The sequence below is a fragment of the Penicillium vulpinum genome (assembly GCF_028829585.1).
Source record: "Penicillium vulpinum strain IBT 29486 chromosome Unknown utg000001l_segment0_segment0, whole genome shotgun sequence".
In the NCBI taxonomy this organism is placed as follows: domain Eukaryota; kingdom Fungi; phylum Ascomycota; class Eurotiomycetes; order Eurotiales; family Aspergillaceae; genus Penicillium; species Penicillium vulpinum.
Genome location: NW_026643241.1, coordinates 6,059,289 through 6,087,262, shown reverse-complemented (window position 1 = coordinate 6,087,262; position 27,974 = coordinate 6,059,289). Strand labels below are relative to the sequence as shown.

Here is a 27,974-nt window from a genome sequence, read left to right as displayed (position 1 = left end):
TAGGCAACTTATGTACGTGAATGGAACAAACTGAGAAACCGAGAGCAATTAACCGTTCATATGCTCTGTGAATTTTGATAATCCCCGTCCCAAAAATGAAAGCAGTCCATCTCATGGCGTCGTTAAGAATCCCCGGGAAGTGCCTCTCCCTCTCTATCCCCTGGCATTATACTTCTCATTGAAAGCATTGACCGCTGGAAAAGGGATTCAGTTAGCACATGGTATTATTTGACATAATCTGGGCAACCACTTACCGACAGCAATCTGTCTATACAGCCAGTTCCGTGAGCTTTCGTCTTGGACAGGAATGAAGGGTCCGTTGGCACCACCCTTGAGCGTGATACTCATTCCTGTACGCTCCTTAGAGATGGTCTGGATATCCGTGAGACGGATATCCCACTCGGTAGACAGCTTCTTTGTGCGCACTAGCATGATACGTGCGTACGTCAACAAGACCAGCATATCTCGGCCAGGAAGCTCTAGATGGGCAATGTAGTCCTCATTGAAGTATTTGCCATCGTCAGTGGTCTTCAGCCAAAACTGTCCGAGAGCTTCGCGCTGCGAGTACGGGCGCACAATGCCGTCGGTACCAATGAATCGAGTGAGCCGAACACGATCGAGACCCTCGGCATCGAAAACGGTAGTCGTGTTGCGAACTCCTTCTGCCAGATCTAGTAGAGTAGGGAATTATTAGTTGTGAACATCAGAGAGCAAATGGTTCAACTTACTGGAAGCAAGATCGAATGCACCGATTGCTGGTTTGGTAGCCAATCCAAGGACGCCCTTTCCAACACCCTTGAAGAATCCTTGGATACCCTCTTTCTCGGCACCTTGCAGTGGATGACGTGCCAAACCACCGATACCGCTCGCTAGACTAGTTGCAAATGCATTGCCACCAGCCGTGATTCCATACAGCGCATGCTTGGGGCGGTTGCGCACCTTGGACATCCGACGCTGTGTTTGGAATTCCTTATCAAGAGTAGCGGCGGCGAGACCTTTGGACATACTTCCGGTGAGCTTGGCCATACTGTCCGAGAATCCGAAGACGGACTTCTTGACGAAGCTTGTGGCACCCTTTGCGATACCAATACCCAGCTCTTGGGGGCGGTCGGTCATGACCAGACCCTGATATGGCTCATAGAAGATGGCGGCGACACCAGAGCTAACATTGTTGAACAAACCGACAGGGTTACCCAAGAAGTCGGCCGAACCGAGAATAATATGGATTTGGCGCAGGAATTCTTGAGTGTAGTGTGCACGGATATTGCCGACCAGGCTGGGGAAAGAGACACGGGCATTCTCGAGCATCAGAGCGTTGAGTCGGACAGGTGCATCATTAACATTACCCATCGACATTGTCATGACGTTGACAAAGAACATCAACGGATTGGAGGGCTGCATAGCATCTTCCACATTGACGCGCTCGGTACGCATGAAAGAAATATCCACCTGCATGGGCTGGAGATGAAGGAGCTCGAAGTACACATCCTGGCCATTATCTGTCTGTTGTGGCTCCGGGATGTTGAGATCTTCATCGCACAGTTTGCCCTCTTGTTCTTCAGCCCATGAAGCGCCCGGAATCTTGACAAAGTCAAGCATGGCAAAGACGAAGTCCTCATCGAGTTCAAGTGTCATTTGCTGCAATAGCAAAGTCGCGTACTTAATATAAAGAACACCGTACGAGTCGTCCTTGACCCGTGTAACCATTGCATGGAAGATAGGGTGTGCTTCCATCTCCTTGCCAGTCTTCGGAACAACACTGGGGTAGAGTAATATGGGGAAAATGCCACCGTAAAGTTGGTTATCGATCTGGATCCACTTAATCGTAGTGTTCAGGGTCTGGTACAACCTTGACTCCCTGAACTTGATCTCAATCTCACGGAATGTGAGATACAGTAGCTCCTTCAGGTTCTGGTTGATCAATGAGATACCAATGCCGCCTAGGCGAAGTTGAGCCTTGAAGTTGACGTCCGAATTCATTTCCTTGACCTCAAACCCAGTGTTCGTGCCGGTCTGGGAGGATTGTCCTCTCTGCTGCTTGTACATACTCTTCGACGCTTTGAAATTAGACAGAACGAGAGTCTGAGTGGGGCCATCAGCAGCAATGGTGATGTCAATAATCTTCTGGTGTCCGCCAGGCTGCGAAGGTGGAATCCGCATTGGGATCAGGTTTCCTATCTCAGCAAGCTTGATATGGCGCTCTTTGTTCTGGCATGTCAACACGAGCGACTTGTTCTTTGTCGCCGGGTAGTCCCATGCATACGGCATGATACTCCGCGGGGGAATTCGATACCGAATTGGCCTCCAGCCGCTAGTCTGGTCGTCTTCATCGTCATCTTCCACATTTGGATTGGCTTGGTAGAAAATGAACTCCATATCGCTTTCGTTACGCATAGAGAACGGCCAATTGCGAGACTCGACGCTGAAGTGCAAGAAAAGAGTTGCACCTTCCATGATGATATCAACCTTGATCAGTTTCTGCCGCTGATTCGCCTTGGCCAATTTAACGTGCACAGTTCCAACATCTGCGATATTAAATGGAGAAGACCATTGGTTATTGACACCCGGGAAACAGAGGCACAGCTGTTTCTCTTGTACTTGACGAAGGAAATGAAGTGGTACCAATTGCCCGTTTTGAACCTGGAGTACGTTAGACGAGCCTGGTTCGCGAACCAGAAGCTCTTCGTCAAGCTTGCTCTTTAGGATGAAACGCGGAGCAAGAGTGACCACCTTAGTCAACTTGTACTTGCCCTCGCCTTCGGCAACAGATACTCCGGAATGGAACTCAGATCTGCCGTGGCGATCGGGGAAGATAACCTCAAAGGTACTGCCAATAGCCTCGAAACTCTGCGGCTTGCTCCATGCAGAATCGCTGACTTTCATGATAGATCGGTTTCGTTGATCCTCGTTCGCATAAGAGTACATGTAGGGCAGTGCACGACCCTCGTCTCTTGGATCAGCTCTGAGTCCTTGACCAGCAGCATTTCTCGCAGACTGAAGGAATGCTTTGCTTTGAATGTCCATAGGAAGGCCAGTCTTGTTCAAGACAAGGTATGGACTGTATACAGAGACCTTGAAAGCACCACCGCTGTTGGGGACGTTGAAGTAATGAAGTTGTAACTTCAGTTGGAGACCGCGCTCATCCTTAAGCGCCAAGGTATGCTCTCTCCGGTAGTCCTGAGCATTACCGTTGACGATGGCAAACTCGCTCTGGCGGAAGACTGTGTCTTCCAGATCAATGCTGAGCAACAGCAAGTGGGACAGCTCCACGACGTGGACTGGGCTGACGCCTCCTTTTCTTAGGAAGTTCGTCCAATCCTTCTTGGTGTTCTTGTCGTAGATGCGGTACTTGAAATCGTAGGGCAAGAGGTTTTGAATTTCCACGGGAGCGAAGATTCGGATTCTCATGTAGGGATACACGCTCGTAAGCGAATCTTTGCTATCATACGTTGCATTGACTTGGAAATAGAAAGGAGGAGACTGCTGTCCACTTTCACTAACGCACTTGACAGTGCGTGTGGGTCGCTTGATGAGGTCCTGCCAGAACAGTCGCTCATTTGACCAATGATATCCAAAGCCCTGATCGGGACGAACAACAATAGAATGAAGATATGCTGATCCAACAGGTGCCGGTCGTGCATCGCCAGGCAAAATCTTCTCAATCTTCAACAAGTGACCGTCTCCTGGGCTGAAAATGCCCATTTCTACTGGAATTTGGGTGTTGTTCTCGATAAGAAGCGGCGAGCGGAATGTGATGTACTTGACATTATCGGACCCCAGTTTGACTTCCACGAGTAGCCGGTGGAGAACATTTTCTTGCTTCGGCTTCAGGGCGTAGATAGTCTCACCCTCGCGCACGACAGGAATGCGGCTGATACTATCGAAGCCACTGCCTTCCAATTTGATACCAACCACTCCGCCGTGGCCCTCTGGTGTCAGCGTTTCACGGACAGCGGTGGAATCTTCAAATCGCCATGGGGATTCTTCGCCATCAGTGAGTTTCGCCGCTGGGCCTTCATCTCCTGCGCTGACATCGGCCCAGACTCTAAGGTCAAATCCAGTGTAGTTGCGAATTCGGTATGGGGCATCGGCGCCTCTTGGCTTGGAAAGGACATCCTGATCCGTAGAAAGAAACTGGAAGGATTTGGATGCGAGTGCAATCGTGGCGGATGTTACGGTAAGTTCCATTGTCTTGTGCGAATACACATCGAAAGAGAAAACATCTGGGTTGATCTCCTTGGCCATGTGGAATCCCAGCTGCCATGGCTCAATCAACGGCTCCCAGGCCGACTTCGAGAAGTTGTACACATTCAAGAACGTTTCGAAGTTTGTATCGGCATTCAATGTTGATGACCAGTCGCGCACATCGACATTGAATTTCTTGACACTCCAATCGAGCAAAGGTAGATCATGTAGGTCTCCAATAAGAATGACTCTAACCCCGTCGATCTTGGCAGCCATCTCTTCGCGCTTGAGGATAACTGAACTTTGTGGCATAGTTGTCCTATCCAAGTTCGCAATGCCTTGACTTAGGCGACGGGCTCTCTTAGCAATAGTAGAGGACGCCTTGCTGGCAGAACGCCCTCTGGTTGTTTTCGTGTCCGTGATTTTCTTCACCTCTCCGCTCTCGATCTGCTGGGAATTCTGAGCCCTCATTTCAGAGGCCTTGTTGACAATCTGGATTGCCATCAGGATGTCACGTAGGGATAAGCGTAGAACTAGGGGCTCAAGGTGCACTTCAATAGAGGTCAAAGCAGATCCCTTCTCTTGCGTTCGGCTATCAATGGACATTTCAAGTGTGAAATCATCCAGAATGCGGAGTCGAGAGGTTTCAAATTTATCCATGCGGCACAGGAACATGCCCACTTTCTGAATCTGCAGAGTCGACACATTCTGGTGTGAGATGAGAACTTCCTTGGTACCAAGAACGATAGCTTCGGAGTGAGGAATAGCAGGGTTGGCAACCATGATCACTTGAGCGTCGACAAGGTTCATCCGGAATGATACGGTCATGGCCGCTCCTGTAGTATCGCCCGACGAAGCCTCAGTTATAGCCTTATCGGAACTTGCAGCAGCATCGGACCCTGATTCAGACTCCTCGGGTGTATCGTTATCATCCTCTACCACCTCCACTGGTTCCTCGGAGGCAAATGCAGACTGGCTGAATGACTGCAGAGCAGACAGATAATCTAAAGCAAACATTATGCGAGGGCTGTCAATAGTCAACATCGCAATGAGATGCTTCTCTGGTCCTCCAGACATGGAGACGCTAGCCATGAACTGCTGCTGGACATCGTTGTTGATCAAAGACATGATATTCCTGAACTTGTTCGAGTCCTGCTTGCGACTATCCCGGATAGAGAACGAATGAATGAGGAGCTCTGACTCCAATGAGCCATCTGTCAGCATGCGCAGCTTGACTCGAGTGTCATTGAGGGAGAACTTGGACAGACTCGAGTCCTCTAGGCGACCGACAGGCTGGTCATCGTTGGCTAGGATAAGCTCCAAGCCGACACTATCGACCTTAAAGATCATATCAAGTCGTACCCAAGTTTCTTTGTTTTCGCTGTCATCAGCGGGTGCTCCTCCTGAGCCATTTTTCGCCTGGACGGCCTTTGAGGTAGCCTCCCTCGTAGGCTCAGTCACCGATGGGGGCAATGACTCCATGGCCTCAAGCTCTTGCTGTTCGGCATCTGTGGCAAACGCGCCCGGTATCGACTTTGACAGCTCTAGCAAGAATTTGAGCTGACTCTGGGAGATACGAAGGTTAATGGGAGATAGAGAACCCTCAATTTCCATGTCCGGGCGTGGGTTGTTTGCTTGATGCTCCAGATAGCAGATGCTAAACTCCAAGTTCACCTTCTGGATCATCTCCAACTCCTCGGATGTACCATCCTCGAAATGGAATTTGGACGTAAGGCGAATATTGCGGACACCGGTGGAGATGACATTGACAGCAGGGCTGTCCTTTGCTTCTTCCATAGGGACAAATTCATTCTTGGCATAGATTTCACCGAGATGAGCAGTGATGGTGTCTCGAGGGCGATCATCCTTCATAACGCGAGGGAAAACTACAATGGGCGTCTTCACGATAATGTCAAGTCGCACACGTGAAGCATTCTCTTGAAGCTGGTTGGCCTGGCTGGCAGCAGCTTGGCGAGCTGCATTGAAAATAGCTTGCATCTTGCCAAATTTGACGAGGAAGTTGATAATTTTCCGGTAGGGTTCCTCCAGGAAATTGATCTTGATTGAACCAGACCGTAGATAGACCTCAGAATCATAGCCTGGATACGTATCACTCTCAGGGTCGAAGGTCTCGTACCTGAAGTCCGCGAAATTATCTCCTTCTATAGTCAGAAGGCGCCGGATATCAGAGTCCTCTGCGGCACCCAGGTTCACATCATCGATCAAAGTCAGGCTGCCTATCCGAGACTGGATGAGCATCGAGCTGCCCACGAGGAAAATACCGACATCGGCAGTGTTCAAACTCAAGGTTGCCAAGCGGACTCCATCATTGTTGAGAATGAGAGCAATACTCTTGAGATTAGCCCTGATGCGAAGCTTCCCAGCTTGCTCGGGCTTTTCTTCCACACTGGCTGTTCCTTCAATGGTCTTTTCCGTTTCTGGGTTGGATGCAGTCGGTTGTTGAGGACTTGTGAATGTAAGAAGGATGAAGTCCAGAAGCGTGAGAAGTGTTTTCCTTGTCACGACAAGGTTGATGGTCGAAACTGATATATCAAGGTTCATGGCAACCCCTTCATATGTTGAGTCAAACTCAGGAGACTCAGGTTTGACCCGTACCATCTTCAGCTGGAACAGGTCCTTATCTTCATCGGCATCAAAGCCTTTAGAAGAAATGATTCTCTTGAATTCAGGAACTGGGTTCTCTTCAATGTAATCATCCACACTCAAAGACTTTAGAACAACTTCAGCGACCATGTCATAGGGACGCATGTAAAAGTCCAGCTGAAACCCTTCCGCAACTAGTTCAACTAGCAACTGATCCCGTTGCGGGTCATGAGGATCAGCACGGAAGAGTGAGCCACGGAGACGGCCAACAGTGAATTTAAATTCGAAGTCTCGGCGGTGGATATTGGTCGGTTTATCCACACTCTTCTTCGCCTGTTCGCTGTCTACTTCAACCTCCTCCTCATCGTCATCAACAACGGGAAGGTCACGTTGAGCTGATGGTTGGAAGGATGCTGATCTGGCTCGTGTGACTATGGCTGCTTCTTCCTTGGCTACTGATGCAGTGACTGAATCAGAGATAGACTTGTCCGCATCGAATTGCGGGATTGCAATATCAATCAATTTCATCAAGCCCTTGTATTTGGTGTCTGACATTGATGCGTGAAGCTCTGGCAGATGTCCAGAGATACGTGTTCGGGTAAGCTGCGTCACTTTCGGTACGATACACATCTCCAAGGCAAAGTCGACATTGATGCGATCGATGATGTGGAAATTCCTAGACTCGACGTTGGTGTTGAGCTGCGCTTTGGTTGCTTCAACGCCAGGTCCGATGAGGACTTGGGTGGAGTCTAGTTTGATAAGGAAGCGGTCGTACAGCAGATGCTCTAGTTTCTTGTAATCTTCCTCCTCGTACTGTTGTTTCTGCTTGGACTGAAGATCGCGCATCGCTTGGCGGTCAACCAACTCGCTGTTGACACTGGCATGACCAGCATCGATAATCAAGCAAAGTGAACTTGGTTGTGTGATACTTTCTGGGACAATAATCAAGGGCGCATGGATATCGAATTGCGCATCAACCTTCTTGTGCTCTTGCAAAGCAAATTCAAGGCCTGCCCGGGTTTGCTGCCGTAGTCCTTCAACAGTGGCACCTGCGGTGTCTAAGAGAGCGCCGATCGATTCCATGTGTCGCTCGGGCGGTTCAAAGAACTGGACAATCCCCACGAGGAATCGAGGGTTGTAAATGACCTCAATACTCTTCAGCTTGACCTTCACTGCTGTATCTGCATCGCTTTCGAGCGGGTTCTTCTCTAGCTGCAGATGGAACAAACTATCCTCATCTTGAAGATCGTCTGCACTAGCTTGGGAGGCAATATCATCGTCGTCCTCGCTTAGCTCTTTAACCTTTATAGGTTCCGGGGGAGAATCCTTGACCTTGACGATCTGGGGGTAAAGAGTCCCGGCAGTAGTGCCATCATACATCTTCAGCCCTCCAAGGTCAAGATCAAGGAGATAGGAATCAGGGCGTTGAAGTGCTTTGGCTCGGAAATTGTCGAACACTAGCTTCATGACCTCATTGGCTGACCCGTGAGGGTCCTGGATCAGAGTGAAGCTACCGGCACGAAGACTCCAATTGATCTGGAGCTTAACCCATTCCCGGGGCACATCCACGCTCTCGGCTATAGCTTTCTTTTCGTCCCAGTCAATGGCATTATATAACTCTTGTCGCTGTTCTTCAGTCATGGTGGTCTCCTCGGACTCCTCTTTCTTGGCGCCCCAAATCCAGGCGGACCATGATTGTTGCTCTGCGGGCTTCTTGACCCCGACATTTTCTTTTCGTAGCTGGTTCCTTGCAAGAGAGCGCCAGAATCGGATATCTTCGTAGCTGAGTTTTGCTTCCAACCTCTGAATTTCCTTGGTTTCTTCGGGCGTGAAAGATTCTTCCTTCTTCTTTTTCTTGAATAAGGCGATGTACGCGATACGGTCATCTCTGCGTTCCTTGATATAGCCCCAGGTCCAGCGTCTGTTGCGTTCGTGAATCTTGCTAAGCACAGCTTCTCCTGCAAACCTCATCCATGCCTTAGGGTCTTCCTTTGGTGAGACCTTGGGTTGGATTTTCTTATATTCTTGATGGCGAATGAAATAGTGGAACAAATCCACCAGCATCAATGCGTCGCGATATTGTTTATCGTCAAGAACAAAGCCAAGTTCATCGAAGAGCAACCGTGCTTTGATTGCGGGCCGATCATATTTGCCTGACTTGTCCATCTCCAATCCAGCACGGCCACTGACAGGGCGTAACATGAATTGATTTCCTTCGTCGGCATCGATCGCAATTTTCAGTTTTTCCATCAATTCAGCACGGCCGATTCCCTGGGCGTCTGCGCCTATATCAGAGCCTTTCCCAGTTCCAAGCAGCGTAGCATCTGTATTCCAATAAACCGAGAGAGAACCGAGAACGGCCAGTTTATGCGTGACGCCAGAGTCGGATTGGATGAAAGTCGGATTCCATTCCCCGTCTGTGCTGACGGCACTCAATTCCTTGAGTGTCACGCCCACAGCAAATGGATGCCCAGGCGATGAGATAGAGTCTTCGTAGCGGAAATGCACATTCTTGATGGAAATTTGTAGGTTGTCCACTACAGCTGTGATCATACTCTGCGTGAAGCTTTGATTCCGGCGCTGTTCCTCTTGACTCATGCCTTCCGCATTGCGCTCGCGCAGAATTTCAGCGCTCTCGATTCGTTCCATCTTCAGTGCATTCTCTCTCTTTTCTTCCTCCTCCGGGTCGTAATCCGCATCTTCTCTAGGTGCCGCAAGCAGAAAAACATCTTCAATCTCGACTTTCACCGGTTTGCCTCGTAGATTTGACCATGGGATGGATAGTGTAAGTTGTCCGAGGTGGCCTTCGACGACGTTCAGAGGGAGACGTAGCTGATCGAGCGCTTCACGACGCAGTTCAAGGTTCCGTAGCTTGACGTCGCCCGACCAAATTCCGATGTTGAGCTGGGTCGCATCGAAGTTCTTGACATAGTATCCCAGGAACCGGTTAAGTAGATTAGCAACCACTCCCTCCAACATTGTTGCGACGCGCAACCGTAGACCGGGCCTGGTCGTCGGGCTCTATGGCCGGGGCGGATGTCAGGTCGGGAATTTGGTGGTGTCTATAATTGAAAGCAGTTGGCAAGTCAGTGGGGGGTGATCCAAGTCAAATTAAAGAGCGAGGCTTCCTCATTAAATGGGCTCTTACGCAGTATAAGGGTTGCTTTCAAGAACCCTGGCTAATAGGGAACATCCAAGCCATCCAACTAAGCGGGCTGGGAGCACGCGCGATATCGAGATGGAACTTTTCCCCTCCAAGCAGAGCGGAAATTGGTTAAGATGACTAGGTGTCAGATTAGGGAAGGGTGTAAGGGAATGACAAGCGCTAAATTGAGACAGAATAATAGTAGTGTTGGGTAGGTATTCAAACCAAGCTAGTGAACCTGATTGCGTGGATCAAGAGAGGTGCTCATATCTGTTACGCAAGTTGTATGAGGAAGGTACTCGGTACAAACGAGGTACAACTTCTTACACCAACTGCGGGTATCATTTCCGCTTACATATGTACCACCAAAGTATTTGAAAGGTACAACGTACTCGATGGAGGATATTCTTGGCACTACGTGGATAGTTGGGGGCCAGTGGTATGCGTATTTTGTGTTGCTTTTCGTTATCAAGGTTGTTTGTGTACTAGCACGAGGTGCACACTGAGAACCTGCAATAGTACTGTACTGTACTGGTGGATACACTTGTTTACCCCAGGGGAGTGACGTAACTAACTTGGTTAGGGCAGCAGCCCCCAAACCTGACTGGATGCTTTGAAAAATAATTGATGCCTGAGGCCAAAACATCTGCTTCGAGCTACAATTTGCAGTTCGGGTCGCTGCGGTCCGCCCGAAAGCAGACCACACCTCATCACTCGGTCACTTCATTTCTAGATATTCTTATTTGTTCCCCCTCCCGGAAAACCCACGCCGTCGACTTTTGCGATCAAGTCACTTTCCGGGTGTATACCCTTAATCTCCACTCTTCTACTTCTGTCTAGCTTTTTTAAGGCCAATTGGGTGCGTTGACACTTGACACCGTTGTCCGGCCATACCCGAGGCTTTTATCATACGATTTGCTAACCCGACGACCACGAAAAGCTGTATATCTCCCCATTATGTATCGCAACGCTGCTGCTCGCTCCGCGCTCCGCGCATTCTCGAGCTCCAATGCCTCCGTGGCCCGCTCCGCTCTGGGCAACCAGATCTGCAAGGCCCAGATGACCTCGTCTGCCCGCAATCTGCTCCGTCCCACCGTCTCGCCGAGCTTTGCGCTCGCCGCTCACAAGCCTGTTACTACCGCTCTTGTGCGCTACTCGTCTTCTTCGGCTAAGGTAAGAGACGGCACATGGCTCGAGATTTGCGCAAAGACACTCAATGGCTAATTGCCGACACTATAGCACGATGAGGATGATATCGATGTTATGGCGGGTATGAAGTCCGAGGCGGTACGTATCTACATTCGCTTGTGAGGCCGGGCTTGCATATGCTAATTGCGCATCACCAATACAGAAAGTTATCAAGGAGACCTTCAGTCTGACCGGTGTCCCCAAGGAGGCTCTCTATCTTGGTATGGCTGGTGTCATCCCCTACCTGGCCACCTCTATGCAGACCGTTTTCCTCTCTTACGAGATCAACCGTGCTGCCTCCCTTGGCGAAGGTCTGATCTTCTCCGGCCAGAGCGCTGAGCTGATGCTGCACATGCTGGAGCCCATCCAGGTCGGCTACGGTGCCGTTGTGAGTGATCCCTTCCGGGCTCTTAGGTAATCAGTAAGAAGTTTACTAATCACCGTTTATGGTTAGATCCTTTCTTTCCTTGGTGCCGTCCACTGGGGTCTTGAATGGGCTGGCTACGGCGGCAAGTTCGGTTACCGCCGCTACGCCGCTGGTGTGATCGCCCCCGCTGTGGCCTGGCCTACTCTGCTGTTCCCTGTTGAGTACGCTCTGATCAGCCAGTTCCTCGCTTTCACCTTCCTGTACTACAACGATGCCCGTGCCGCCGCCGCTGGCCGTGCTCCTCACTGGTACGGCATGTATCGTTTCGTGCTGACCTTCGTCGTCGGTGCCTCCATCGTGGCTACCCTGGTCGGCCGTGAGCAGATCCAGCAGACCATCACCTCCGAGCACAGCATCAAGGACAAGATCAATGCTTTGATCTTCCTGCAGAAGAAGGAGAAGGAGGAGGCTGCGACTCGCCGTCGCAGCGAGATCGAGGATTCCGAGTAAATTTGCCTTTTGACAAGGCGAGGGGCATCATCCTCCCCGAGACTGATCTCGATGTTTACATTACCCGTGATTTCCTGTAGAGTATACGCAGAACGCACTAGGACTGAAAATTTCTTTTGTTCAATTGGAAGTGTCAATAGTTGGAGATAAAAGCGTTCTCGCCCAAGTAGTAACAAAGTTTTTTTGTTTCAAGTCTTTATTGAGAGCGTGGAGTGGGGAATGGATATAAAAATGGTGTATGGAGTACATATAAGGATATACATAGGGATTTATGTACTCCGTATGGCTCCCGCATTAAAAAAAAAAGAAAAGTTTTTCACGGATTCAAAAAGCAACACGTGCTCATCAAAATCGGATTTAGAGCTGCAAGATTAGGTTACCTAAAATCTATCTACTTCGTACTCCGTAGATACCTACAGCAGTGTATATCTATGCTCCGTATACTTGGTAAAGGGGTTTGATAATCGGCATCTTGGTCACACGGGTTGCCGCAGATCGGAGTCGAGGGGTAATCCAAAGGAACAATGATAGGGCGGATCCCACTAAAGTTGTCACGGGGTGCCGAAAATATTGAGAGATCTATGGAACTAAGCTGCAACGCACTTGAATATGGAAAAGTGGTACTTTTGTGCTTAACCCACACTTATAAGGGAAGGTAAAGCGACGGTCTGCATGCGAGGTACACATAGTAACGCCCCCAATGGCGCCAGAAAACATGCTGGAATCCACCTAGATCGGCCTTTTCTTCTACTTTTTTTTCTGACCTTTAATTTTTATTATTTTATTATTTTTTTGGTTTATTTTTTATTTTTTTCTCTCTGACAGTAATGTATTTGTCCTGCAAGTCCTTGTCCCTGGCAAGATTTGACAAGATTTCCTCCACGACTCAATATAATGGCCTCTTATAGGGCAATGAGACCGGTTAACAAGACCCGTTCTCCACGGGGGAAAAGAACCTGGTACTGGCGACGTCATCTTCCGGGGGTTATAGGTAATTAGTCGATTTGACTATGCTGCATCAAGCATAAATGCTTGAGACAAGGATCTTGATCAATAAGAATGAGACCCGGGAAGTAGGGAGTCAAGATCATAGGCAGTTCACCAGAGGGGAATCTAGAGGGGTTGATGCGCTCGAATGTTCTTGGCCTCGACTAGAGCCCGTTCTCTCCAGGAATGGGGATTCTCCATTCCTTATTACTTTTTCTTTCCCCCTCCTTATAGGCTATATTGCCTAAAAGATCAATAATTTTTCCAGTTGGTGGGATTTTCTCCATGAATAGGAATGATTCAACTAATCTGCAAAGAATGTACACTAATAAATAAAAAAAGGGGGTTCTAGAACGACTAAAGGGACCGCAGGGGAAAAATGGACCGTGTCATGTGTACGATCTACGGGGGCTTGTGGAGTGCCTAGGCTTGAAGAGATGGGGTTGAGAGTACACAAAGTACAAATAATTGATATAAAGTAGGATATAGGATGTATTAAAATATAGAAAGGAGAGATTATATAAGAATTAAGTCAATTGATATAGATATGTGAATATATAGTAACTACTCCGGTACTCCGGTAGTACTCTTATAGAAACAGCTTCTCTTTCTATTAATACTAATCCCAAAAAGATAGTGGGGGGAAAGGTGACGAGGTCTTCTGATCAGAAAAAAATCCCCCGAACCGGATTTTTGGTCCTTTTTTTTTCATTTCCCCACCTGGACTTTTTCCAAAAGATAGTCCACTTTGGATAAAGAGGGCTGCCCTGGTTCTTCTGTGAGATCTTCGTTTTCTTGTTTCTTTTCCCACCGGCTTTCCCCCTACTTTTATACTTATACGACACACCCTATACCTCTCAACATCTCAACCTCTTCGAAACAATTTCAATCTTTCACCTCACGATTTTTATTTTATTTTATATGTGAAGACTGCCATATTTCACCTCACCTTCTATACCTGGCCACTTCTCTGATACGTCACGCTCCACTTTTCTGCCACGGGAGCTGGTCCCCGTATCCCAACACCGCCACCTCGTAGTTCTCTCTTTCCTCCCCCATCATTCCCCTCTTTAAATCCTTTTGAGGACAGTAAAATCAGTCTTCTCTTTAATACCTCTTTTTTTCCCATACACATTCTGGAAGATGCGGAACCCATTCGATTTGGACTTTGACAGCCTTGATGGAGACTCCGAACCTCCTCATGATTTTGAGGCCGCCGAACAACATGTGCATCAATTTGCGGAGGAGAAACAACAGCGACAACTGGATCTCGACTACCGTCCAAAAGTGAGAGACGATGGGGACCGCTCTTTGCTACAGGATGAGCAGGATGAGGATGAAATGAAAAATCGATTCATTGGTACCATTGATCAAGGTACAACGAGTACACGATTCATCATCTTCGACTGCACGGGTGTTCCCGTCGCCAAATACCAAACTGAATTCCATCAGATTCATGAACACCCAGGGTAGGTTTTCAAAACCCAATCTTTTTCTTTTTTTGCTATTCCCGACTCAATATTAATTTGCCCCGCACCCTCCACAGATGGCACGAACAAGACCCTTACGAATTGGTTGAGTCGGTCTATATTTGTATCGAAGAGGCTATGAAATCATTCCTTGCTCTCGGCTACTCCACATCCGACATCGAAGCCATTGGCATCACCAGTCAAAGAGAAACCGCCTTGGTCTGGGACTGGGAGACCGGCGAGCCCCTCCACAACGCAATCACTTGGACCGATACTCGTACCGTCAACTTGGTACGGGAATTGAAGGAAAAACCAGGCGCCGATAAACTCCGTGATATTTGTGGCCTACCTCTCTCCACATACCCCTCATCCGTCACGCTACGATGGATGCTCGACCATCTGCCCGATGTCAGATCGGCATATGATGATGGCCGGGCTGCGTTTGGAACCGTCGATAGCTGGCTCATCTACAACCTCAACGGTGGTCCTCAGAACAAGCTACTAGTTACGGATGTGACCAATGCCTCCCGAACTATGTTCATGAACCTCGAAACCCTCCAATACGACGAACGCCTCTTGAAATTCTTTGACATTGACCCAAAAAAGATTCGTCTGCCTGAGATTCTCCCCTCGGCCGATCCCGAGGGTTTCGGTAAAGTGGCTGAAGGGCCGCTGGAGGGTGTTCCCATCACCAGCTGTCTGGGTGACCAGGCTTCGGCCTTGGTTGGTCACTGTGCCTTTTCTCCGGGAATGGCTAAGAACACTTATGGTACTGGATGCTTCCTTCTCTACAACGTGGGTGAGAAGCCAGTTATCTCGAAACATGGTCTCTTGGGCACTGTGGGTTTCCAATTAGGGCGAGACCGCAAGGCCGTTTACGCGCTGGAAGGCAGTGTGGCCGTGGCGGGCAGTGGTGTCTCTTTCCTAATGAATAACCTCGGATTTTTCCGTGACTCGCGCAAAGTCAGCGATTTGGCCGCCACCGTGCCGGATAATGGAGGCTGCATTTTCGTCACTGCATTCAGTGGTCTCTTTGCTCCTTACTGGATCGATGATGCCCAGGGAACCATTTGTAAGTCTCCAACACAGTGCTTCGTCTCGCAGGAACTTAATTAACGTTTCACCAGGGGGAATCACCGCCCACACACAAAAAGGACACATTGCCCGTGCAACTATGGAAGCGGCCTGCTTCCAAACGAAAGCTATCCTTGACGCCATGGAAATGGATAGCGGCAAGACCTTGACAGAATTGGCGGTTGACGGCGGCATGAGTAACTCCGACGTTTGCATGCAGGTACGTTTCAATGTTTGCCCCCTCTTTTTAAAATCCCCAGACCACGCCACTAACTGTTATTTTTGTTTCACTAGACGCAAGCCGACATTATCCAAATCCCCGTCGAACGTCCCTCAATGCACGAAACCACCGCTCTCGGCGCCGCAATCGCCGCCGGCTTCGCCATCAACATCTGGAAGGATTTCTCCGAACTTAAGCATATGAACCGCGCCAACCGTTCCTCCTTCACCCCCTCGATGTCCGTCAAAGCCAGCGGCCGCATGTATAAAAAGTGGTCCAAGGCCGTGGAGATGTCTCGCGGCTGGATGGCCGACGAGGACAGAGAGGAACACAATGACGACGACGAATAAACAACAATCCTATATACATATTCCTTTTTTTTAAGATGACCCCAATCGGTTCCGTCATCGACCCCGCGGCCCAGTTTGTGCATATCATCCCATGCATGATACACACACATGCGCGAGAAGCAAGAGAGATTGAGATAAGAGGTTCTCATGAAGATCATATCAACCGGATATCGCATATATCCATCCTCTCTTGGATACCCGGATGGTTATTTTTTTTTTCCAGGGGGGAATCTGGACACCTCGCGTTTACATTTATACATATTTAGAGAGTTTCCACCGACTAGAAAGTCCGTCCTAATAGGCGTTGTCCACCGACGCCCATGCCCCCTTCATGACCGTTATGCCGGGAGTCGTTCCAGAAGAAGCTGGGGATTTATGTGTTTGTTTCTCATTTTGCGATTGGCTTATGTCCTCTTCTGGAACGAACCCGACTTAGCACTTATGTATATACAACCCGTTTTTTTGTGAGGAAATGAAGAAAAAAAAATCTAAATATATCATCTCTATTGCGAAGATGTAAGTAGATCAGTGTAAGTGAACTCGAATCGAAACGAAACAGTGGTTATTAAACAATGATATATCGCCGTGAATGAGTGAAGAGGTGAAGGAGAAGAGGGGAAACGAGGGGGGGTTTATAGGAAATTTCCTCTACTGGGGCGCGCCTTCCCATCTGTATAGTTCATAAATAGAAGGAGCCAGGACCGCAGGGCTATCTCTATCTCCCCCGAATTCCAATATTCATCACATGGATATTCAGCTCCTACCTAAAGTGAGATGACATCACAGTGGAGAAAGGTTAAAGTAGGAAGGTTTGACGTGACTTCCCGAGGTCAAAGGTGAAGTTCATGATCCCGAGGTCCATACCTCGGGAGTTACTATATTTGGATATGGTGTCTTGGTAGTATGTGTATGGTCTAGACTGTATAATCTAGATATGCAATTGAAATTGCTCTCCAGGCCTGGCTTCAATGGCATATAACTATAATGTTTGTACATGTGTGCCCAAAAGTTAGAGTATATACTGCGAGTAAGAACCTGATCCGGGCTGCGATAGGGCAATGTAGGTTGGGAGTGACGGGTCAGCCTTGGCGTGGTTTGATGGGAAGGTACCTGTAGTTGATATAATATAATGGAATGATATCATGGAATGACAACAAAGCTGTGACGCCAGTGATGATATTTGGAAGGTCCTGCTTCGTTCCTGCCTCCCAATGCATGTCCCTCTCTCGGATATTCTGGGTGGAAGGTTGCCCGCTACTACACATAGACACCAAGCGGTCCCAATCAACAAATAGAATGTGGAATACACATACAACGTACGGGGAATATGTACAGAGACCAATTCAAGTCTGCAATGGTATTACGCACGCAGCAAAGCGGCGAGTCGATAACTCCCAGTCAGCGAGTATCGATCTCACTGAGACATGATGTAGAGGAGAGACCCAAGGAAATATGGTATTTTCAATAGACGCCCTGATCGGCGGATGCACAATGGATACGAAAAACAGGGGGGGTTTGTAGAGCCCACAAGAAAATAAGACAGGGAAGTGAAAAGGGGAGATTACAGAGTGTGGAGGGGACTTATTCATTGACCGTGGGTGCTCGTCCTGCTGACGGGCTGAGATTGGCCGACTGCAAAGCTTCCGGAAGCTTCAGCGGTGCACTAGGGGAGGACATAAGTTTATTGATCTTCTCGCCCTTGAGCACCTGCTCCATCTCTTCTTTCGTAAGCGTCTCGTATTCGATGAGCGCCTTTGTCAAAAGCTCTAGTTCGTGGCGCTTTTCGGTCAGAATATTGGTTGCACGGTCGCGGGCCTCTTCCACAAGCCGGCGCACTTCACCCTCAATCTCTTGCTTGGTTTCCGATGATAGGCTGTCGTAATTTGTAGACAGGTCGACGTTGCCGAGCTTTTTGGAATATCCAAACCGGGTAATCAGCGTAAAGGCCGTCTCAGTGGCACTTTGAATATCCTAAAGAGACCATTAGTATTGAGTAAAGAACGAAAAGACGACCAGTAAGACTTACAGCTGAGATGCCACTAGTGACATTGTCGTGGCCGAAAACCAGCTCTTCGGCAGCCTTGCCACCCATGGAGACGGCAATGTCTGCCAAGTATTCGGTGTAGTTCCTGGAAACAGTATCCATCTCCGGAAGGAAATGGGTGATACCAAGGGCCATGCCACGGGGAACAATGGTGATCTTATACAGCGGAGTGGAAGAAGGTGAGAAGTGCGCAACAAGGGCATGACCAGCCTCGTGGTACGCAGTCAAGAGCTTATCCTTGTCTTGAATAATGCGACTGCGAGCCTCAGCGCCCATCATAATCTTATCCTTGGCCCAATCGAAATCGTACGGGCCAACATTAGCCTTGCGGTCACGGCTGGCATGGACTGCAGCTTGGTTGACCAAGTTCTCCAGATCAGCGCCGGAGAAGCCGGGAGTGCCTCGTGCAATGACTCCGATGTCAACATCAGGACCGAACTGGATTTCTTTCATGTGATGCCTCAAGATGTCCATTCGGCCACGAACATCAGGTAGATCCACAACGACCCTGCGATCGAACCGACCAGGTCGAGTGAGTGCCTTGTCCAGCAGTTGAGGGTAATTGGTAGCAGCAATGATGATGACACCGCTAGTCTGAGAGAATCCGTCGAGTTCAGTGAGCAGCTGGTTGAGCGTCTGCTTGACATAAGCAGCATCGCGCTCGTTTCGCTTCCCGCCTATCGCATCCAATTCATCGATGAAAATGATAGCTGGAGACTTGCCACGGGCCTGAGCAAACAAATCACGAACACGCTTGGCGCCAACGCCGACGTATACCTCATCGAATTCGGATCCAGACATGTAGAAGAATGGGACACCCGCTTCGCCAGCAACAGCACGCGCGAGCAAGGTTTTACCAGTACCGGGAGGACCGACCAAGAGAACACCCTTAGGCAGCTTACCACCCAGGGAAGAGAAACGCTCTGGGTTGAGAAGGAATTCTACCAACTCCTGCAGCTCATCTTTGGCCTCATCACAGCCATGCACATCACTGAAGCGAGCCGTTTGCTGCTCGGGCTGAGCTTCCTTGTCCTGCGCACCTCGAACGTTCTTCAGAACGCCAGTGGTTTCAACCAATATAGTGACTGTGACCAGAGAGATGTAAGTGAAAAAGCCGAATATGAGCAAGAATTTGACCCAGCGGAAGACCGTGCTTCCGAGAGACTCATCGACCACGACGTAAAGAGGAGCGTCCTTAGCACCGGTACCGTTCTGTTTTCCCATTCCGATCTGACTGCCAGTAGCCCGGGCAGCGACAGCTTGACCAACCGCCTGGAGCTGTTCAGGGCTCAGATTGTGGTTTGACCCGGCGAAAGCTCCAGCGCCAGCATCCGCGCCACCGACGCTTGACTGGGCCTGTTGAACCAATGCTTCAGTTGTGAGATCCCCTGCAAAATAGCCGCTCCGGTGTCGTTCAACAACTATGCCCGGCATTTTGGCACGCAAAAGTGCCGAATAGAAAGCATTTTGAGCATCTGCGTTGTTTGGACTCTGGTTGGCGACCTTCTCCTTCTGAGCTAATACATGATGCCAGGATCCCCCAAATAAGAACCGTTGCTGCTGTATCTTTGCAAGGCCATTAACCTTCGGAGTCGTGCGTAGGGAGCTAAGACGGAATGGAGATAGGGTTGAGTACGAACGACCACCAGGGATAGCATGGTGGATCGGTGTAAAAGATGTGGCCCAAAGTGTGTTGTCTGTTATCAATGATTAGACACCATTCATCAAGGCAATTTTCTCAAGCAAAAACATACTTCGGTTCAGCAATGACGACCATGTTTTTTGCGAAGGCCGGCTGATGATCTCCGCTCGTAGGGCTTCAATGGAAGCACTTTCTAGGTATTCAGGTAAAGTCGCGCGTTGAGAGATCTGTCCCTGTTAGCATGGAGTGAGGCCAAATAGACGATGGATTATGACATACTGTCTCATTTCCTTGTCGGCTAGTACTGCGCTGGAGAGACTTGCTGACGTTGGTCGTCGGAGTTCGTCCGGTCTGCTTCCAGGGACCGGCCAGGACGTTATACATTGAAGGCCAGAGATCCGATGTCACGGCAGCGACATTCTGGTAGCAGGTTGCGTATGTCAGTTGTGAGATCTGGACGAGAAATCGTGAAGTGGTACTCACCGGCATGGGGATCGGGACTTGAAAGGCCATAACTGTCCGATATACAGCGGCACTAGGCCGGGTGCGAGGATGGGCGTGTGCTCCTCTCGGTAAAATCTACAGCCGAAAAGCAAAATTGAATCTGTCAAGCTCGAGTGGAAGAGACTGACATCGCTGACACAAGAATGGAGATAGAGAGGAAGGCGATAGTGGGCTCCGCTTTGATGCGGCGAAGGGCGACGACCACTTGTGTCCGAAGGGGCGACCGTAGATGTGACACGTGATATAAAGTGGCACGTGCACGATATGAATAGAAGCTTTTTATGGTCTCAATCAGCTCTCGTCAGGGTCCGATAAAGGAATGAAGAGGGCATTTTCAGAAAATGTCGTATTTTAACCATGTATACTGGATGATTTGACTGAAAAAAATTGTTAGCAAACTAATACTACATATGTAGCAGCTAGGAAGGGCTAGGTACATCTTCAATGGTAGTGTTGGCAGAAGCTTCCCATGGTTCGCGCCTGGTCTTTACTTGGAAATTTCAACGCCTTGACGTCCCATTTGAACTTCATTCATTTTGTTGTCACTTTTAGACAATGACCCTGTGACAACCCCTTGCTCTATGGCTCTAGGGACCTTCCGGCCTACGCTCTTTGTCAAGGACGGACAAGAGCTCCCCTTGAGCAGCACATTCTGCCTTCTAATCCAGACTTGATATGTCTCGAAAAACTATCTTCTTGGTAGGGGCTCCGTTGTCGGCAAATCTGAACTGGGACACAGACGAGCTTCTCAGCAGGCCTATACCTCCCTTTCATGAGAGTACGAAGAGCCCAGAACAACAGCTATCCCTGGATCAACCACCTGTAAGATGGAGAGTGTTACGGTCACCATCGGCCGATAAGCCAGGTGACAATTATGACTCTTTCCAAAGCTATGAGGATCCAGCGTTTTTCATCTCGCATCAACTGGCTTTTGCGACAGATACGACAAATCCACAAGAAGATTCGATTCTTCAATTCTACGACCATTCTTTTGCTATCCACGAAACCTCCGAGATAGCTGGATCAGATGGGTATGTAACAGATTCCACGCAGGAGAGCAGTTTGGGCGAGGACCGCGTGTCGGATAGCTCTACATGGTTGAACAAACCAGACACTGCAAGGTCACCTCGCATCCTCCATATTCCTGGACCCCTCAGCAATTTGGAAGACCTTCCCACGGCCAGGTACATCCAATCCATCGCACCGCAAACGATGACGGTTAATATGATTGTGGGGGTGCTGGCAGTTCACCCCCCACGTCGGATAGTAACGCGACAATGGAAAACTGAATTAGACCTTATCGAGCTCGTCGTTGGAGACGAGACAAGGGCCGGGTTTGGAGTCAATTTTTGGCTCAAGCCAGAGAAGCCAACCGCTGCCAAGAACAATGAAGCGGATCGCTTGGGTCGATCGCCGGCGTCACTTCGACCCCGCGACATTATTTTGCTCCAAACTGTCGGGCTCAGTACATTCCAAGATCGGGTGTACGGACAGAGTCTGCGCCGAGGGATGACTACGGTCGAGCTTTTGCATCGACAACCGGTAGATGTGACGGATGCAGTTGGATTTTACCAGAGCAGAATTCAAGAAGGTAGCTCCCACGACGATCAACCGGTCCTGAAGGCTGGCCGAGTGCGCAATTGGATGCTCCGATTTGTGACGGATTCGGTTGGAATGTCTCATCCACGTGGACTGCCTCCGGACACGCAGTAGTTGAATTAATTACTTTATTGTTTCAATGATTTATTTGTAAATATTAATAAGTTAATAGATATCTAATCCATAGTCCAACATATATACATAATGTAGCACATATACTCCGTACTCCATACCTAGTAGCAACACATTGTATCTGAGACGGGAGAGGGGAATACATGTATCCACCACAACCTTGGAAATCCTCATCACTCAAGTTTCAGGGGCGACACCTCATGACCATCGTAAAATGAAGTTTAGTTTCGCGGGGGGACACCATCTGCATCCGGTAGAAACCATGCAATAGCATTGGACATAATGACCGGGGATGGCTGAGCTAGTGAGACCTCAGGAGATCTCCAGCAACTTTACTCCGTACGCATCAGAGGTATCGAGTTTTAGGGTATCCAGTTGAAAGAATGTGAATTGAATTTAACTTGAATTATTCATATATATCAAGTCAAATACTCCATACTCCCAAAACAGCTACAACATAATCAGCTTCACAAAACAGTTCAGTTGAAGTATATGACCCCCTTTTTCCCGCAAACAGGCCCCTCCAATCACCGCCACTCACGTGCCCCCACTTGGACGAAAATAAATCCATCAACGGCCAGGTGTTCCCTAAATAACAGAGAGTCTCTCTCCTTTTACTTCTCCTAGCCTCCTCTAATCTTCCTAATTTTTCTAATTTTGACCTATTTTCTTTCAATTTCAATTCATCATGAAGGGTATGTTGTGTATTCAATGCTTCCATTTCTCCCCGCTAACCCCTCTAAAGCTCTTATTCTTGTCGGTGGTTTCGGAACCCGTCTGCGCCCTCTGGTAAATCTCCCTGGATTTTTTTGGATTTTTTTTTTAATATCCTATTCTCTACCTAACAATGCTAATAACTCCAATTGATTTAGACCCTCACCCTTCCTAAGCCGTTGGTGGAGTTCGGAAACCGGCCCATGATCTTGCACCAGGTCGAGAGCTTGGCTGCTGCGGGTGTTACTGATATTGTTCTTGCCGTCAACTACCGCCCAGATGTGATGGTCGCAGCCCTAAAGAAGTACGAGGAGCAATACGGAGTCAACATTGAGTTCTCCGTCGAGTCCGAACCGCTGGGCACGGCTGGCCCGCTCAAGCTGGCGGAGGAGATCTTGGGCAAGGATGACTCGCCCTTCTTTGTGCTCAACTCGGATGTTATTTGCGACTACCCCTTCCAGCAGCTCGCCGACTTCCATAAAAGTCACGGTGATGAGGGTACTATTGTTGTCACAAAGGTGGACGAGCCTTCCAAGTACGGCGTCGTCGTCCACAAGCCCAACCATGCCTCACGCATCGACCGCTTCGTCGAGAAACCTGTCGAATTCGTTGGCAACCGCATCAACGCCGGTATCTACATTCTAAACCCCAGTGTTCTGAAACGCATTGAGCTCCGTCCGACCTCCATCGAGCAGGAGACCTTCCCCGCCATCTGTAAGGAGGGCCAGCTCCACTCCTATGATCTCGAGGGCTTCTGGATGGACGTCGGTCAGCCCAAGGATTTCCTCACCGGTACTTGCCTGTACCTGACCTCTCTGGCCAAGCGCAAGCCCCAGATGCTTGCCCCTCACACAGAGCCATATGTGTACGGCGGAAATGTCATGGTTGACTCCTCTGCCAAGATCGGCAAGAACTGCCGTATTGGTCCCAACGTGGTCATTGGCCCCAACGTCGTCATTGGTGATGGTGTCCGTCTTCAGCGCTGCGTCGTGATGGAGAACTGCAAGATCAAGGACCATGCTTGGATCAAGTCCACCATTGTTGGCTGGAACAGCTCTGTTGGCCGCTGGGCGCGTCTAGAGAACGTGACTGTCCTCGGAGACGACGTTACCATCGCCGATGAGGTGTATGTCAACGGTGGCTCGATTCTGCCCCACAAGAGCATCAAGCAGAACATTGATGGTAAGCCTTCGTTTATATCGATCACCAAAAACCTATACTAATCACTTTATACAGTTCCTGCGATCATCATGTAATCCCATTTCCTACTCCCCCCCTCTTCCTTCACGTCGCTATGCCTTTTGAAATACCTTCCTTCAACTCTCCACCCTCCATCCCGCCCTCCTCGATGCATAGAACCGGAGTCGTTTACTGCGTTGTCTTCTCTTCTGTTGCTTGCCTTTCTTCCGTGACGGTTCATCGCCCTCGCAACTTCCTTCCTTTCGTCCGATGATCGATGCACTCAAAAACCTAGATGGTGGAAGCGTGCGATTTCGGCTGTTTTGCAAGAAATAACCCCTTTTAGTCTTGTTTTTCTACGTTCATCCTTCAAGTTATTCAAGTTACCCCCGTTTTAGTGCTACATATTGAGGGCTTCGTCACTACATCCCTGCTCCCTTGCGTTTGGCCACCCGTTTTCATTCCATTTTTCATTTTTTTTTATCACTGATGGTCTTCTGGTAATTGGTGGGCAAGGAATTCATGCCATATCCGTTTTAATGAGAACATGGGTGTGGAGCTGGTTCTGTTGGTGTAAATAATGGGAGGCGGAATTAGCAAAAAAAAAAAGATGCAAGTTCAGTTAGTCTTCAACACGATGCTTCAGATGTTTCATATCAGGTATCATTGTAGAAGTACTACTAGTAGACAGAATATTACATACAGTTTTGAGGATATATACCTATACATACGGTCATTGAAGCTGTTCCGCTTTGAATCAGTCAAACAGCAAGAAACCGAAGGAGAGACTTGGTCTTTAACAAAGCCGTTCTTTGCCTCCAGACCGTCTCTAGGAACGAGCCTCGGCTTGATCCAAGATCTCATCCCATTGAATTCTCAACTCTTCCATCTGTTTCCAGCACTGGCGTCCAAGTTCCTCGAACTCTTCCCTCTTTTCCTTGGTAAGATCTTTTGCGCCACGCTTGCGACGTCGGAGCCGATCAGCCTCGACAACAGGCGCGCCGACAACACCACCATGTCCCCAGCCATCGACCTCGGTAGAAACCGCACTTTCAATTCCAAGACGCCCGCAAGATGAGCCCCATTTCGCTCTACCACCCCCACCGGCCCGGTGGTAAGGCTCTTCGGCGGCTTCAAGGTCAGCCTGCGATGCCAACGCAAGGAACACCGGAGCACAAGCGCCGAGGTAAGTAGACAATGTATGCCAGGGCGAACCCAGCATCCTTGCAGCCCAGAAAGCGGCAACCATCGCCCACGCAAGAGGAAGAACAAGCGGGATGATCGAGGTGGCGCAGATACCAGGGTGAGAGAGATACATGCGCGGGGTCGCATCGGGAGCATCTGTGTGGACAGCATGGGTGTCAAGCTCCGTCTCGGACTGCAAGAAGCTATCGACCGACCAGGGGACCGTGCTCGGCAGATTGGAAGTCAACGCGAGGATATCAGTGAGAGCCTTAGAAGACTCATATGGCGCATCAGTGCGCAAACCTTGGATATCATCAACATTAAAAAAGTTCCAAGTCGCCTCAAGACTGGAAACCCAGACCACGCGCCCGGGCCCGTTCGTGCGTGCCCGCTTCAACAGCGGAGCCACGTTGTGCGCCAGCATGTAGTGCCCGAAGACATTTGCGCAAAAGACCGCTCCGAGTGCGGGCTCTTCTTCTGTCTTTGTTTGCTTGCCTGTTAGCACGCCTGTCGGCGCGAGCTTGTAGGACGGCCAGGTCACCGAGTGGAGGAGATCTGTGCATACGTCCCAAATAGCCCTGGGCCAGTTGATGCCGGACCAGCCGCCCAGTCCAGCATTGAGGACTATCGAGTCAAGCCGGGGAGAGAGTGTGGACTAATTTGCGGGATAGTTCGCGCACTGAGCGGAGATCACCGAGGTCGACGCTCTCCGAGACGAAGTGGACGCGCGCTGCGGCAGATGTGGAGGGGGAGGTTGATTGTAGGTGTGCTTCCAGTCTATGGATTGTGTCTTGGGCTTTGCGCGCACTTCGAGTTGTGAATATTATAGTGAGGGATTCGGATTCTGGGTGTGAGGAGAGGAACTCGTCGGCAAGGCGGCAGCATATAGAGAATCCGAGACCGCTACGGATGGTTCAAGTTAGTATAGGAAATTGAGCCAATTGGGTCCGATGGGAGTTTTATATACCTGTTAGCTCCTGTCACCAGGATGTGCAACATAGTTTGCTGCTCAGTAGCGGACTTGACCTGATCCATGGCGTTACTCCAGTGAGTTTATTGACTCCGGACTTTTTTTTTTGATATCGGAGATAGGGGTTATGTGATAAGATGTCCAGCAATTGAAGTTGGCCGGGGTTAGAGAGGTTGTTTCTTGTTATCACAACAACCAAGGTATACGAAAATCTGCTGCACGTGAAACAAAAGGAAATCCCCTTGGGGCGAGAGCACTGGTAATGCCTACATACATATTGTTGAGAATCCACCGAACGGAAGGTATTCCACACAGATCACGTGTTCAACTCTAATCTTATCCTTATCGGAATCGTGTCTGGGTAGCTAGATGCTGTTCTCCGTCATCCTTGCTCATGCTTCATACCTGAGATCTGCTAAATCTCACCCAAATATCATGCAGTCAGCACACACGAAGTAATGGCAGTCAGGCTTGAGCGGTTTCTCAACACAACTGGATGGTTCTTCTTCGCCATCATCCTCTTCTGCCTGGTCATCCTCACACCAGCAGACGCCATCTATCAATGCTACGAGACGGGTCGTCTCACCAACGTCTTTTTCATTATCGGCGCATATGTGATAACTTTTATAATTGCAGCCCTCATATATGCGACACGCATTTACACGAATCGGAGTGCACTCACAGGCATACCCAAAGCCTGGATCCCCGTGGAAAAGGAAGATGTGAGCAAGAGTGTTAGGCGACTGGTGAAGGAAGGCCTCATCCGTAGCGCCATCATCGCGTATCAAGCCCGACCGCGCGATATCTCCACCGACGAGGACAGCTTCCAAAACTACAGACCGCTTCTCATTGACTCCGAGCGACCCCCTTGGGGCCATGTCGAGCACCCCGGCTGGTCTTCACCTGCGACACCAGACTTACCGAATCTACCATATCGTACGGTCATACAAGAGCTCCCTAGCTTAATTGAAGCCAAAGCTGTTTCCCTTGCCCCTGCCGATTCATTATCGCTTGCGCCCCCATACCCCTTCGATCCGTCAAGCGACCTTACAACACACCCATTCTCTCTCCCAGATACACGCGTGGTGGAAGTATTGCAACGTCCTGCCTCGATGGGTCTGAGAGAATACATCCGCCATCTAACATCTCTTGGGGCTATCTACCCACCAGAGCTCGGTGCAGACTTCCTTGCGTTGTATGAACAAGCTCGATTCTCGCCGCACGATCTACACGAGGCGGAATTCCGTGACTTGATGCATCTCTTTGCAGAGATCTTGAGAGGAATGACATCCCTTGCACCGCCAATCCTGGATGAAATTCGCGACAGCGCAAGCTACCGACGGGCCTATAGCGAATCTGTCATAGGGCCCTCGGACGAAGAGGGAGAAACAGATACTGTGGAGACTTATGGTTACGACGGAGCCCTAAGGTCCATGCGGAGTAACAGCCTTCGCCCATCGAATGCGTCTACCTGGGAGACCCAGTCTGGGTATGACACCGCACCCGCAATGCATAGTCCTGCGTCAGAACTGTCAACAGATAGTGGATCCTATGCGGCACGGAGCCCTTTTCACACACCTTCTACGAGGTCTCTACGACGCATAGCATCGAGGCAATCTGGCAGTTCAGGAGGGAGTGTCATTCGCTTGACGCAACCAGGAGATCTGACAGATTTGCCGTATACATTTGACTACGCTGGACGTAGGCAGTGATGACGTTCCATTCGTACCCTGTATATAACTTATAGAGCAACCCCATTCACGGATTTAGACACCCAATTGCGCCAATCCTCCAAGAAGCAAGGGGTGCCCAGGTGGGTGGATCGACTTAGTCAGGCGGAAATATTCCGATTCCTTGGCACACCTGCAAAATGATTGATAAGATCAATTTCGTTGGTTATCATTTG

General features: G+C 49.4%; 8 protein-coding genes across 8 annotated transcripts; 5 read left to right on the top strand and 3 right to left on the bottom strand.

The window, feature by feature from the left end:
* Positions 1-119: 119 nt before the first annotated feature.
* On the bottom strand, positions 120-9,768 carry N7479_002174 (membrane morphogenesis protein VPS13; the record flags this gene model as incomplete). The annotated part of the gene is made up of 3 exons (XM_057249871.1): positions 120-194; positions 255-671; positions 729-9,768. The coding sequence occupies 3 exons, from the start codon at positions 9,766-9,768 to the stop codon at positions 154-156; spliced, it is 9,498 nt and encodes a 3,165-aa protein (XP_057114303.1). The 3' UTR covers positions 120-153.
* A 1,123-nt stretch (positions 9,769-10,891) lies between these two features.
* N7479_002173 (DUF3429 domain-containing protein) lies at positions 10,892-11,999 on the top strand (the record flags this gene model as incomplete). Its single annotated transcript, XM_057249870.1, has 4 exons — positions 10,892-11,107; positions 11,174-11,221; positions 11,286-11,510; positions 11,577-11,999. 4 exons carry the CDS (start codon positions 10,892-10,894, stop codon positions 11,997-11,999), a joined length of 912 nt encoding a protein of 303 aa, XP_057114302.1.
* Positions 12,000-14,129: 2,130 nt separating this feature from the next.
* Positions 14,130-16,099, top strand: N7479_002172 (glycerol kinase; the record flags this gene model as incomplete). Its single annotated transcript, XM_057249869.1, has 4 exons — positions 14,130-14,455; positions 14,533-15,527; positions 15,583-15,749; positions 15,824-16,099. 4 exons carry the CDS (start codon positions 14,130-14,132, stop codon positions 16,097-16,099), a joined length of 1,764 nt encoding a protein of 587 aa, XP_057114301.1.
* A 1,581-nt stretch (positions 16,100-17,680) lies between these two features.
* On the bottom strand, positions 17,681-20,298 carry N7479_002171 (i-AAA protease YME1; the record flags this gene model as incomplete). The annotated part of the gene is made up of 5 exons (XM_057249868.1): positions 17,681-18,070; positions 18,126-19,840; positions 19,898-20,012; positions 20,065-20,205; positions 20,269-20,298. 5 exons carry the CDS (start codon positions 20,296-20,298, stop codon positions 17,681-17,683), a joined length of 2,391 nt encoding a protein of 796 aa, XP_057114300.1.
* A 666-nt stretch (positions 20,299-20,964) lies between these two features.
* Positions 20,965-22,002, top strand: N7479_002170 (uncharacterized protein; the record flags this gene model as incomplete). Its single annotated transcript, XM_057249867.1, has 1 exon — positions 20,965-22,002. The coding sequence occupies one exon, from the start codon at positions 20,965-20,967 to the stop codon at positions 22,000-22,002; it is 1,038 nt and encodes a 345-aa protein (XP_057114299.1).
* Positions 22,003-22,708: 706 nt separating this feature from the next.
* N7479_002169 (mannose-1-phosphate guanyltransferase) lies at positions 22,709-23,990 on the top strand (the record flags this gene model as incomplete). Its single annotated transcript, XM_057249866.1, has 4 exons — positions 22,709-22,715; positions 22,766-22,809; positions 22,893-23,916; positions 23,971-23,990. 4 exons carry the CDS (start codon positions 22,709-22,711, stop codon positions 23,988-23,990), a joined length of 1,095 nt encoding a protein of 364 aa, XP_057114298.1.
* Positions 23,991-24,742: 752 nt separating this feature from the next.
* On the bottom strand, positions 24,743-26,133 carry N7479_002168 (3-keto-steroid reductase; the record flags this gene model as incomplete). Its single annotated transcript, XM_057249865.1, has 3 exons — positions 24,743-25,753; positions 25,779-26,001; positions 26,066-26,133. 3 exons carry the CDS (start codon positions 26,131-26,133, stop codon positions 24,743-24,745), a joined length of 1,302 nt encoding a protein of 433 aa, XP_057114297.1.
* Positions 26,134-26,526: 393 nt separating this feature from the next.
* N7479_002167 (uncharacterized protein) lies at positions 26,527-27,780 on the top strand (the record flags this gene model as incomplete). Its single annotated transcript, XM_057249864.1, has 1 exon — positions 26,527-27,780. The coding sequence occupies one exon, from the start codon at positions 26,527-26,529 to the stop codon at positions 27,778-27,780; it is 1,254 nt and encodes a 417-aa protein (XP_057114296.1).
* Between the last annotated feature and the right edge of the window lie 194 nt (positions 27,781-27,974).